At 36.2% G+C, this 13431-nt stretch overlaps 1 protein-coding gene across 1 annotated transcript; it reads left to right on the forward strand.

Moving 5' to 3' along the window:
• Positions 1 to 9547: 9547 nt before the first annotated feature.
• On the forward strand, positions 9548 to 12755 carry LOC120207306 (protein SIEVE ELEMENT OCCLUSION B-like). The gene is given in 9 exon segments (XM_039206795.1): positions 9548 to 9709; positions 9743 to 10192; positions 10267 to 10368; positions 10482 to 10930; positions 11014 to 11123; positions 11207 to 11355; positions 11440 to 11463; positions 11465 to 11935; positions 12043 to 12755. Coding segments are annotated over 9 exon segments (2544 nt in total). The 5' UTR covers positions 9548 to 9562; the 3' UTR covers positions 12685 to 12755.
• Positions 12756 to 13431: the final 676 nt, after the last annotated feature.

The raw sequence follows: 13431 nt of genomic DNA on the forward strand, positions 1-13431 counted from the left end.
TGACAGTACCTATCATGTGATCAATATAGGGAGGTTTTAACGTATTGATGAACATAGTAGTGAACTCCTTTTTTGTCACTGGTGGCTACACTTAAGAAGTAACATCCCTCAATCGTTGTGAATATTGTCGAAAGCTCTTGTCGTGCCTCATCTCCATGCTTTGCAATGTGATTCAATCAGGGGATAGATCCTTCATGTGCTTGTATTGACCCAAAAAGGCTTAAGCTAAGACTTTCCAAGAACGGATTTGAGTACACTTTAGCTGGTTATACCATTTGAAAGCCGGTCTAGCTAAACTATCTTAAAATCAGTGGATTAGCAACTTCTCATTCTCCACATAGCTAGCCATCTGACGACAGTACATGGTGATGTGGGATGAAGAGCATGTGGTCACATTATACTTCTCGAAATCCGAAATCTTAAACTTTGCTGGGAGAATCAAGTCGGCCACCAAACTTAGCTCTTTCATATCCAACACATTGACTGACCATTCCATAACCTTTGATTTTATCATCTCTTCTATACTTTTCAACCGTTGGGTCAATTTTTCCTTCTCAGCTAAATCATTCAGGACAGAGACCTCATTATCAGCATAAAAATCTCATGTTTCAAGCCAAATACAACATGACAATCAGTGGGGAATGGGGTTCCAATATGATATTGTGCCTTCTCAATAGTGAAACAGGTTGGTGGTTGAATTTCCTGATGCCCAAAGGTGTCCTCAGGAATGTGGACAGGTGTAAAATCTAGAGGATGTGTGGGGTCTTCAACAATACTATTTTTAGAGGTCACATGCCTCCTAAACATTTCTTCCACCTTGTTCAGCAGAACGAGCTGAGAGTTTGCGATATTAGCTTCCAATTGTGTCAATTTTCTCCTCATTTCTTCTTGCATCTCTTTCTGTTCTTTCTCAATTCTAGCAACCTTATCCTCTATTTCTTTAGGCACTTTCTATCATCATGCAGATGATAAACGTTCTTGCGACTAGTGTGAACCCATATCTCTGTGATCGAAAACCTTATATTATTATTTTATGTATTTGAATGAATGAATGTTTTAATGCATGATTTAAAAATTAATCAATACAAATACAATGCATGCATAAAAAGTGTCAATCCAGATTAACCATCTTAAATGATTTTCATTGAACACAAATGGTTTCAGTACAACAAATAGCCAAACTAAAAATAATAAATAGCTTTGGCTACTAGTTTTTCTATCTCGTTCATGAGCCAAGTTATCTTCCAAGCATGATCTGATGATAAGCCATCAATCTGCTTCAAATCTCTTGCAAAGATAGCTAATTAGACCAACTTATAAGCCATGTTGTTTGCTTGAGTAACCTCCTTGTTCATCGCATTGTCTTTTTTCTCCATCTAACATTTCAACCTTTGAAACTGTAGGCAATATTGATTATTCTCTCTCGTAAGAGACTCGATGCGGTTATGAAGTTCTCGTGAAAGATTTCTATAATCATGTACCAACTCTGTCATTGTTTTATTGGCGGCTCTACTTGTTTATAGTTCAGCATTTTCTTATGATTGTGGTATTAAAATGAGGCTTTTGCGTTGATAAGGGTTGTTCTCAACATTTCGTTCTTTGTTTTCCATATCCCTAACTCTTGTAAGGCTGTTTAACGTTCATTTTCTGCAATCTGTATATCACGAGAGCAACTCTTAGCTCGTTCTTCGTGCATTTTACAATTTCTTTTTCATTGTTCGATGCCACTCTTCAATTTAGAAGCTTCTTTTGCTCACTCTTCTGGAGTATTTCCTAAACCAACACATTGAAAGGCTTGATTGATTCTTTGAAAACCATCTTGCATGGCTTCCAATTCTTTGTTCAAAATGTCCTTTTTGTTTTACAATTAAAGTATTTGGGCTTCATATTTCAACAGACGCTCTTCGTTTTGGATACCCTTATTGATGATTTTGTCTTTAGACTCACTCGGCTTCGCCTCGACCAGACGTTCGACTATTGAACCCAGTTGACCCTCATTCTCAAATTCCAATACTTTATGCTCTAGCAGGTAATAAATTCGATGCTTGAAGGCAACACAGGTCTTGATATAATGTCCTTGAGCTCCTTCGTGATATTCACAGTTGGCACTGGCATCATACCAATTCAGATATGGGGTTTACAAAGGCTTCACATATTGTGGGGTCACTTCTCATTCTTCAAATAACTTATTGTATAAATCTCCATATGAGATAGGAGCAAGATAAAAGTCAAGATCACTACCTCCTATCTTTCGGTCATCAATGAGGTGAGTCTCTATTAAGCGAACATTAGTTTTTGAAGCTGGCTTCAAATGTTAAACCATTAGATTCCCGTTATCCTTTATTTTCATATTCACAGGTATTTTGGTGGCGACTGGATTTTTAGTGAACGCGAATTGACCCCGTTTAAAATGATCATGTGGCTTCATTTCATCCATATTTACTCATAATTTTACCATTGTCACTGTTTCCTTTGTACTTCCTAACAACTTGTTAATGCGAACAATAATTACGTGTGGCTCCTCAAGTTCACTTGGATTACCTTGTTCAAAAGTAGCCTTTTGTATTACAGAATTATTCTTGTCAAGTTCATTCTCCCTTTACATAGAAGCCTCTTTTCCTTTGGCCAACATAACTATTCTATCCATCATCTTGGACATTTGATCCCTGATTTGTTGCAGTTCACTTTGTTCTTCTTTAGACATACGATCTTTAGACGTACGACTCTCTACTCTTCTCATAACTTCTTTCATATGCCATTTCCTAGTTATATTGTGGCCTACCTGATCATGAAACCCCTTGTCTATTGTGAAAACCTTTTAATTGATGACCACTCAGAATCAACACCTTTTTTTTTGTATGTCATGACCATATGGTGCAAGAAAAAGAAAGGCAGAGAAAAACAAGTTAGGACATATAGAAACAGGTTAGGTGTAAAGGTAAATGCAAATGCGAAGATCAAATGTGGATGCAAATGTAACAAAGGTGTTGATTTCAAAGTAATCATCATAAAACAACTTCCAAAGAACACACAATGTCTCAATACACTGAGGCAGATGGAAACTACAAACCACATCACACTGCTAGACGTTTTCAATTGTGGTTGAATATGTAGGGAAACAATATTATTTTATCCTTGTCTTGATGGAAAATTCCAATGCTTCGACTTTTTTTCTAGAAATGCATTTGTTGAGCGACCATATGCGATTGACATCATCAACTGTCTCGTGTTGGTTATCCTTGTTATTTGATGACTTCAATCATATTATTTCTTTTCGGCTAGTTGTAGCAACATCATCGTAGCACCCTTGAAAAGCTTGTTTTGCTGCATCATTTGAGCTTCATGTATTCCAGCTTGATGTAGCTCTTCAGTTGTTTCCTAGAGCACCCTTTTGGACCATTGATGTGTTTTTGTATTTCTATTCTATCTCTTCGAGTGACATTGTCGTATTGAAAGCCTTCTAATGCCACTATTAACTCAGGAATCAATACCTTTTATGACATGATATGTATGAAACATGTGTTAATTCCAAGGTAATTATCCTAGAACAACTTTCAAATAACTCATAACGTCCCAATATGTCAAAGTAGATAAAAAAATATCTACCCTTCGTGTAACGTTGTTGTTTTAAAAGCCTTCTAATTTTGATAAATAACTCAGGTATTAACAACATGTTTATGCAAAAACTTAAGCAACATGATAAGGAAAAGAAGTTAGCAAAAATAATAATCAAAGAGAGGAAATGTATGTTTGAAAAATATGAAAGATTAAATTCAACTAGTAAATGAACAATAAAATACAGTGAATAAAACACATAGAGGAAATTAAAACTCTAACTGCATAATTTCTAGTTCACATATAAATATTCAAAAAGAATCTATCGAATAAATTAAAAGATGAAGGTTAGAGTTCATTTCTCCTTTTTTTACACTAATTTGGGTACCTATTGATAGAGTTTCGGCATGGTCTTAGATCGGGTGGGTTTCTATGGTTTATTATATACAGAGTTTCGGTTCTAGGAGTAAAGGTACTCGAATTGTCCTTATCGGTGCCCCTTGGGCGAGCCAGACCCTCAATCCTCACCCATTATAGGCTTAAATGGATCGAGTTCAATTAGAGATGACACATTTCCCTATGCCTGACACGGAGAATAAATCTTCATGAAGACATAAGGCATATGAACCCTGGAAGCTACTTGCTAGGTCTGACACAGAGAATAAATTCTCACGAAGACATTGCTTTCACTCCCACTCAAAGGTGAAAGAGATCGAGTATAGAGCTTATGTTATGCAATACACGTGTTGTTGTGTGTAAGGAGAAATTTTCAAACCTTTGACCAACAACCACACTAAGATCGAGCTAAAACAAATCCAAAATTTCAATATCTGAAAATCAATCAAATACAAACATTAATATATAAGGATATAAAATTAAACAAAATAACAATTGAAAAGAATCAAAGGAATCGTAAATTAAATAAAATTGAATTCTCAATTTCTAAATATAGAGACAATATATAATATATTTAAGGCTTGACCCTCTAGATGTCCCCAATGGAGTCGCCAAGCTGTCGACACCGTTTTTTGCCCGGGCGGGGAAAAACTTCGTACAACTTGGGGGGTTTTCTGTGAAAAGGTTTTGAAATGTTTTGGAGTCTCCATCAACCTTTAGGGTTAGGTAGGTCGAATACCCATAAATCTCCTTTCAAAAGAGGTTTTAAGAAAACTTCATTTTAAAAGATTCACCAATCTGCTTGTAACCAATGATTCATTCTTTTTTTTGAAATAAAAAAGGTGTTCAGGGATCAATTACATGTGGGGAAGGATAAACACCCCCCACAACGCCCAAAAATTAGTACCCCCATCGCTTATAAATTGTCTCTAATAGTGGAAATCTAAGAATTTGAATATAAATTTAAGTTACGATCCTATTATTCCAAATTCACCCATACAATTTATATTTAACGAGAAATTCTACGGAGAAATAAAAAAATATTCTAATATTTCCAAGCGAAGAGAAAATAATCCCTAAAATACTTTAGGACGAATATTTCTCTTTTCAACTGAAATAAAAAGAATATAATAATTTCTTCCAAGAACTCAATATTAACATAATTTTATTCGACCAAAGAAAGAAATTAAGCTAATTTGAACTAATTTAATTAATCATGCTAGATGATGAAAGTTTAAACTTTAATGACAAAAATATAAACACAATAAAAAGCAAAGACTCAAAAATAAGTATCACACAAATATAAGTGCTTACATAAAATACAATCATATATAACATAAGGATCAAAATGCAATATAGCAAAATAAGGCATTTAATATAATACAATATGAACATGCATATATATATATATATATATATATACTCAAGGGATTAAAATACAATAAACATAGAATAAAATACACTAATCAAAAGACTAAAATTAAGTATTAAAAATGAAGGACATGAATAAAAAAATAAAATTAAAGTAATAAAATTAAAGGATTGAAATTAAACTAAATTAAAAGGCAAATCAAATAAATTAAAGGCAATTAATAGACATAATATAACAAAATTAAAACTAATTATAAAATGCATAGTTAAAATCAAATAATAATTATAATGACCTAATTAAAATAAAAACGAAATATATAATCCAAAACAACAATAAATAAAGCTGAAAATTAAAGGATTAAAACATAATAAAATATAAAAAAGTGAACAAATCATAAATAAAACAGTGAAAAAAACATAAAAATGCAAATATCTCATCAAAATCATAATAAAATAATAACAGAACAGAAGCAGTGACTGAAAATGAATAAATGTAAAAGCAGTAACTAAATTCAAATAAAAACATGGCATTTTAATGACTAAATTAAAACTAAGTAAAATATAGAGTTCAAAATAAAAACAAATGCAACTAGTGACCATAATATGAAAACACGGCTAGATTAGGGGGACTTATGGGTGATTATACCACGAATTAGTGACCAGTATATAAATAGACTCCTAAACTATGAGGACCTAAGGATAATTAACCCCTAAACTAGTGACTAAAACTAAAAGAGTGCTAAAGTTACGGGGACCATTAAATGATTAACCCCTAAGATAAATGAACAAAGCAGGAAGTTCCCAGACCCCAAGGACCTGACATGTGATTTACCCAAAACTTAAAATAAGTTCTTCCTTTTTCCCCAAATTATATTTTGCCCGATGACTCTTAACCCTCACATTCTATTTTCCTCTCTTCGCTCAAACGGTGGTTGATCCCCAAAGAATCAGAGCCCGACACTCAGGCCACCACGCATGGTGACCATCCCCTTGGTTAACGCCCATCGAAGAACGGGAAACCTCTCACTAATCGACCCCAACGAAACAATGTCGTCTCCTCGTCCCCTCCCTGGCTGAGAGATCTAAATCAACAAGGCAGGCCACCACATACGGTGGCGCTGCGACCTAATTAACCTAGCCCGTACTCTATCTCATCCCTGGCGACCCTATTTTCCTGACGAACACCTCAGCAAGGTAATACTCATTTGCTATCCTTTATTATATATTTTTTTAGCATAGAACCGTAAAATTCATATAAAGAACAAAGAATTAAAATTATAAACTAACTTTATTTTCTTGTTGCATTCCAATAATTGATTAAATAGACTGAGAATGAAAAAACTAGAGAATACCTCTTTGGTCGAAACAATTTTCGGTTCTATTTTTTTATTTGCTGAAAAATTTCGCTTTACATTGTGTTTTTCATTCGGGTTATATAACTCATTACAAGCAGAAAATGAAATAAAAAATTAATTGCAGTTGGAGGTGGTGACCTTGTTGTTGCAGGGTATGGCGTGGGGCAGGGAGCTACTATTTGGTAGCAAGGGTGACGCAGCAGCAGGGCATGGCATGGGTATGGCAGCAGCATGGTGTTGGTAGTGGGCCGGTTCGGGTCGGATCCGGGTATTGGGATTGAATCGAGTCGGATCAGATTTTGGGATAAAATTGGTAATTACAATGATGATGATTCAAAGAAACAATGACGACTATAGATTCGATATTGTTTCCATTGATGAAGGGGGGTTTTCCTACGCTGCAGATCTGATTGGTAAAAGGGTTCTCTTTTGACAAAAAAATACCAAAAACGTTAATGGCAAAAATCTATTAACAATGAATTAATAAGCTAATCCACGTGTTAGAAATTAATTGAATGGGTCCGAAAGGGTCACCAAGGAGGGACATAGGAATTATGTTCTATAAAGACAACTTAAATAAATAAAAAACTATTCTTTCCTTAATTTGACAAAGTCTCTTCCTCTTCATCAAGATTTGGGGAGCAAAATTTGACTCGATTCGAAAAATCAAATTTTTCAACTCGATTCGACTCGAATTAACTTCAAATTGTAATTTCATAAACTCGACTTGACTCGAAAAATTTTAAAGTTCAAATCGAGTTGTAAAATGCAAGTCGAATAACTTGAAACTTTTAGTAATTAGTGGATTTATTTTCAAGTTTGAGTTGAGTCCTTAGATTTTGTATGATATATGTATATCACGTATGAAAAAAATATGAAGAAATATATTTATATTGTATATATGGTTATAGAAAGTTACTTAAGTTGAAATGAAATAATATTATAATATTATAAATATTTATAATTAAATTTAAACAGAAACTCAAAAAAGCGACTCGAATCAAAAAAAATTTAAATCAAGTCCAAGTTGTAAAATAAGGCTCGTCAACTCGAATAACTCGAAATTATTTTACTCGACTTGATCGACCGCTCATCCGTAATCAAGATCATTCTCCAAATCGGCCCATCTCTTGTCTTCTAACTCGATAGGTGAATCCATCAACCCATCAACGGCTAGGAATATTAAAGAAAAATAGAAGCTAATTATATCTATTCATTACATTATTATAGAAAAAGCTGTACACTACATTAGATTTAGCTTATTTCCAATGCTAATATATTGGTTGCACCTTAAATTTATCTAAAAAAAACTATACGCTGCATTGCTTTATTAATTGGTCTTTTATTCCTCATTCTGGTATATTTTGCAACGGCTAGAAGCATAAGAATGTCGATTGTTTTATTAAGTTGTACATTGCATTAAATTTATCTTCTGCCCAATGTTATTTACTAATTGTTCTTTCCTTTCCATGCTAATTATTAATTGCTCTTTTCTTCCCTGTCTATATTTTACTAGTTATTAATGGTTCTTTTCTTCCCCCATGTATATCATGCAACGGTTAGGATCCTTTTGTTCTCATAAATGTCGTGCTGCAACTCATTTTTTTTATTTCAATAATTTTATTCTCGAAGTTAGTATATATATTGACTGTGGTGTTAGAATCTTGATGCTTTTTTCTCTTTATTATTAACTTTGTTTTCTTTTATTGTGCTAAATTTTTGGTACACTAATCTGGTCGTTTTAGTACGTGTTCTTTACCAAATTGAAATGCGAACGAACCGTGAATTGAAACAAAAAAAATTAAAACGAGACTCGTAGGGGTGGCGGCGAATTAGGTAAAGCTGATTCTCTAGTATACGGGGTTATACTTTTCCAAACCCTTAATTTTTATGCAAATATTGACACTATAAGTTTGAGAATATGACCCTAAAAAACGTATGAAAAAAACATAAACTTTCATCTAACACTAACATCCTATTCCTAATAACACAGGTAAAATATTAAGGCAAGGCAAAGATGCTAAAGAGAAAAGGAATGGAACATCAGCTACAAAAAAAAAAAGTAAAGATGAAGCTGTTATCAGCCTAATTAAATGGTCATAACTAAAACCATGTACTTATTCCATTTCCAGACAATTATTAGAAAGCAAAATCAGAATCTTACACAGGATGTTAGGTTTGTTTCGCTGTTAAACTTATAATTAACCTTAGAAAAAGCAAAGAATCATATCTCTTACTTTTTCTCTGTCACTCTTTGTCCAATAAAAGAGGATAAATTATGAATCATAGGCACACGTCAAAAACAGAATCAAGGAAGGAAGCAAAACACAGCAGTGGCCTATTAACGTGTTTCTCGTTTCGTTTGCATTGATGGTCAAGATTGTTTAAAGCTTCTGATACTATATTTTCCCTACAAGGGACATCATATATGTCATAATCTATTTGTTTAACTGCTGGCATGCTCAATAAGCTGAAAACTGAGCAAAGGTAGCTGTTCATGTTGCAAATGAATCAAATTCATGTCATCATAAGGTTCAATATATTCTCTCAAGGTTAACCAACAGCGAGGGCTGTTGTTTTTTCTTGACTGGATTTGATTAAAATCAGTTCATTAGGTTAAACACTGAAAGGAGGTCCCAGGCAAAACGAAATAAAGTGAGAAGAGGTGGAAGGCCAGTTAAAGTGAAGGCTTCTTGTTAACAGTCCAGAATTTTAATTGGAAATGAAGCAAAGAAGTTGATTCAATTCAGCTTTATTCCTCTTGCAATGACTATAAATAGTCTTGTTTGATGGGATCTAAAACACAAGGCATTTTCTTTTCTGTTGTGCGACCAAAAACCACCGAGTTTTTAATATTGCCTTTGTTTTTTTCTGTAATAAATCCAATGGATCAGCAGAAGAAGACCACCCCTGTGTCTTATCAGTCACCATTGACTGGTCCCATGAGCAATCCCACGGCTGCTGCTCAGACGCTCCTACATAACCCTGGTGCTGCTCAAGCACTCATTAATAATCCTGGTGCTGCTGCTCAGGCACTCATTAATAATCCTGGTGCTGCTGCTCAGGCACTCCTTGGCAACCGCGGTGCTACTGAGCAGCCATTCCTGAATAACCCTGTTGTTGGTCAGCAACACTTGGGTGTTCCTGGCGTCGGTCAGCAACACTTGGGTGTTCCTGGTGTTGGTCAGGACCACATGGGCAACCACGGTGTTGGTCAGCCACACATGGGCTATCCTGGTGTTGGCCAGCAGCATGTGGGCCTTCCTGGAGCTGGTCGTGCATCTATCAACAAACCGGGTGCAGCTCTTGCACTCACGATGAATCCTAGTGACTCTCGGGCACTTATCCGGGGTGATCATGGGAGCATGATAAGAATGTCGGATGACAATGTGATGATGAATCAAATTTTGGCAACTCATGCTCCTGATGGTCGAGAATTTGATGTCAGACCTCTTCTGTATCTGGTCGAGGACATCCTCAATCGTGCCACCCAGCATGTTGATTTCCTTGTTAAGGTACAACATGTATTGCATATATATTTCTTAAATCAATGGTGTAAAATTCTCATACTTCCTGATGTTTACTGCAGGGTACTCTATATCAAGCTGAATTGGAAGAGAGGGCTCAGCAAGCAAATCACATAGCTATGCTTGAAGCTCTTACATTTACTATCGATCGTATAGCATGCGAGGTTCTGCTATTTTAGTATAAGAAATCTGTCTCTGTTAATTAGTACAATCTTGGCACGTTTGTTATTCATATAAGCTAACATTTTTGGATGTTGTAACCATTTTTAAATGCCAGCTAGCATACAAGGCTTTGGGAGGTTCGGATGTACATGCAACAACAACTGCAATATTCAACTTGCTGTCAAGCTATGCATGGGATGCTAAGCTAGTGCTATCCTTATCGGCCTTTGCTTTGAACTATGGAGAATTCTGGCTTCTTGCTCAGATTTACTCCACAAACCAACTCGCAAAGTCAATGGCACTCTTGAAGCAACTGCCAACTCTGCTGGAGCACACTGCTCCTCTGAAACCAAGGTTTGATGCTCTCAACAATTTGATTCGTACAATGATGGACGTGACTCGATGTGTTGTTCAGTTCAAAGACCTGCCGTCAACGTACATATCTTCAGATGTACCAGCATTGGCCACTGCCATGACCCTTATCCCAACTGCTGTATACTGGACCATCAGGAGCATGGTGGCTTGTGCAACTCAAATTTCCAGCCTCACTAGCATGGGTCATGAGTATGTTTTACTTCATCTTATGTACGATGTTGCGAGTTTGGAAGGTAAAAAATAGTTGGATTAACAGTTGACATCAATTTCAGGTTTGGAAAATCAACAACAGAGTCTTGGGAGCTGTCCACCTTGGCTCACAAACTCAGAAACATACATGACCATCTAACAAAGCAGCTGAACTTTTGCAACCAATATATAGGTTGAAAACTACCCTAATAAATATTTCCAGCAACGAAGAAAATTAAATATACTTACGGATGATTTGATGATTGTTAATTGCAGATGAAAGGAGAGAAGTTGAGACTTATCAGATGCTTCTGAATCTGTTCGACCCAAACGTGTTGCACATTGACAACATGAGAGTTCTCAAGGCCTTGATTTATGCCAAGGATGATAAGCTGCCGCTTCTTGATGGCTCTACAAAGAGAGAGGTATTGTTTTCTTTGTTAATCTTTATTAGATTGTACTTATTGTAGGATATATCTTTGATATTTTGGTTTGTGAAATTTTTCCAGGTTAGCCTGGACGTGCTAAGAAGGAAAAAGTGTGCTCTTGCTTATTTCAAGCCTCGAAATCGCCAATGATGAGCTAGCAATTCTTGAGCAAATCTATAATGACTCCAGGATCCATGCAACTAGGCTCGAGAGTCAGTATGAAGTCGTTTGGATCCCAGTTGTGGACCGTTCCATCATCCCTTTGCCCGAAGAAACTCGAACAAAATTTGAGGACCTACTAAGCACCATGCCATGGTACTCGGTGAAGGACCCTTTGCTCATAGAGAGGCCAGTCATCAGGTTCATCAAGGAGTTTTGGCATTTCAGGACCAAGCCAATCCTTTTGGTGCTTGACCCTCAAGGGAAGGTGGTTTCCCCTAATGCAATCCACATGATGTGGATTTGGGGCAGCACTGCCTTCCCTTTCACTAGCATGAGAGAAGAAGCTCTTTGGAGGGAGGAGACATGGAGGCTTGATCTACTTGTCGATGGCATCGACCCATTGATCCTCAACTGGGTATATTTTTACATTAAAACTTCACCAGAGGATTTTATTACATAAATGTTCACTTTTGTTACAAGTTAATGTATCTAATGAGAAATTTTGAACTTGAATTTGCTCAGATTAAAGAAGGTAAATACATTTTCTTGTATGGAGGGGACAATATCGACTGGGTGAGAAGATTTACAGCTCAAGCACGCAGTGTTGCCTCTGCATCTCGCATTCCTCTAGAGATGGTCTATGTGGGAAAAAGCAACAAAAGGGAGCAAGTGAAGAAGGTGATGGGAGTTATCAATGCGGAGAAGCTTAGCTATGCTTGGCAAGATCAAGCCATGGTATGGTTCTTCTGGACCAGGCTAGAGAGCATGCTATTTTCGAAGATTCAGTTAGGCAGGGCTGATGACCAAGACCCAATGATGCAACAAATCAAGAAGCTGCTTAGCTATGACAGAGATGGTGGATGGGCAGTGCTTAGTCAAGGATCTAATATAGTGGTGAATGGTCATTCCACCACAATTTTGCCAACCTTGGGAGGCTATGATGAATGGAAGGTGAATGTGGCTGAAAAAGGTTTTGACATGTCATTCAAGGAGTATCATGACAAGCTTCATGACGTTGCTCACCCGTGCTGCCGGTTCGAGTTCCCCAGTACCATAAGAATCCCCGAGAGCATGAGGTGCCCGGAGTGCCTTCGCTTCATGGAGAAATTCAACACTTTCCTCTGCTGTCATGATGAGAAAGGCATTCCAGGCTCACTGTTCTAAACTAGGATCAGGCCTCCACTGTTTTTCCTACTACTATTGCCACTAAATAAAGTTCCTATGGAACTCAGAATCAAAAAAAATCTTCTAAAATTTCACTTAGTCTCTTAAGGTTTTGTGTTTGAAATGTATTGCCAACGGCCACTATGTGGCCCAAGTTGGCAACCTATAACAGTTAAAAATAAAAGAATGATGTTTGTTCCCATGTTATTGTCAAAGATATGTTATTATAAACAGAAAACTTTATTTGAACATGACTCCTTTTTCATTTGTGCTTCTTTTCATTCTGATTTCTGTATATCTTTTCAACAAAAATGTACCTTTTTCTTGGTTTCAAGTTTAATAATTCCTCATCATGAAGTGAGCCAACTGAAACAGACTATAACATTAAGATTCCTAATTCCAGGTTTCAAGAGCCTTGCTTGCTCTGCAGAAGATCATTGGAGGTTCATATTCTTGTACTCATGTTCGGATATGTATCGAACATTGCTACTTCGAGAAATATGAAAAGCAGAAGCAACAAGAGAGTGTTATCTAAATCTATTGTTGCGACTGTGTGTGTGTGTATAATTTGTTCTTTCCCGACTTTCTTCCTTCTTTTGGCCCACTGTTCTTAATTAAGGGGGCAGCATCTCCTATGATTGAACAATTTAAATCACTCCAATGCCAGCTTTCTTACTGCCAATCAGCACAACATTTCCTGCTGCTTCCATTTAATTATTGATCTCTCTTCCCATCTTTTCTGGCACA

This window comes from Hibiscus syriacus, unplaced genomic scaffold (genome assembly GCF_006381635.1).
Source record: "Hibiscus syriacus cultivar Baekdansim isolate YM2019G1 unplaced genomic scaffold, ASM638163v2 tig00014444_pilon, whole genome shotgun sequence".
Classification (NCBI taxonomy): Eukaryota; Viridiplantae; Streptophyta; class Magnoliopsida; order Malvales; family Malvaceae; genus Hibiscus; species Hibiscus syriacus.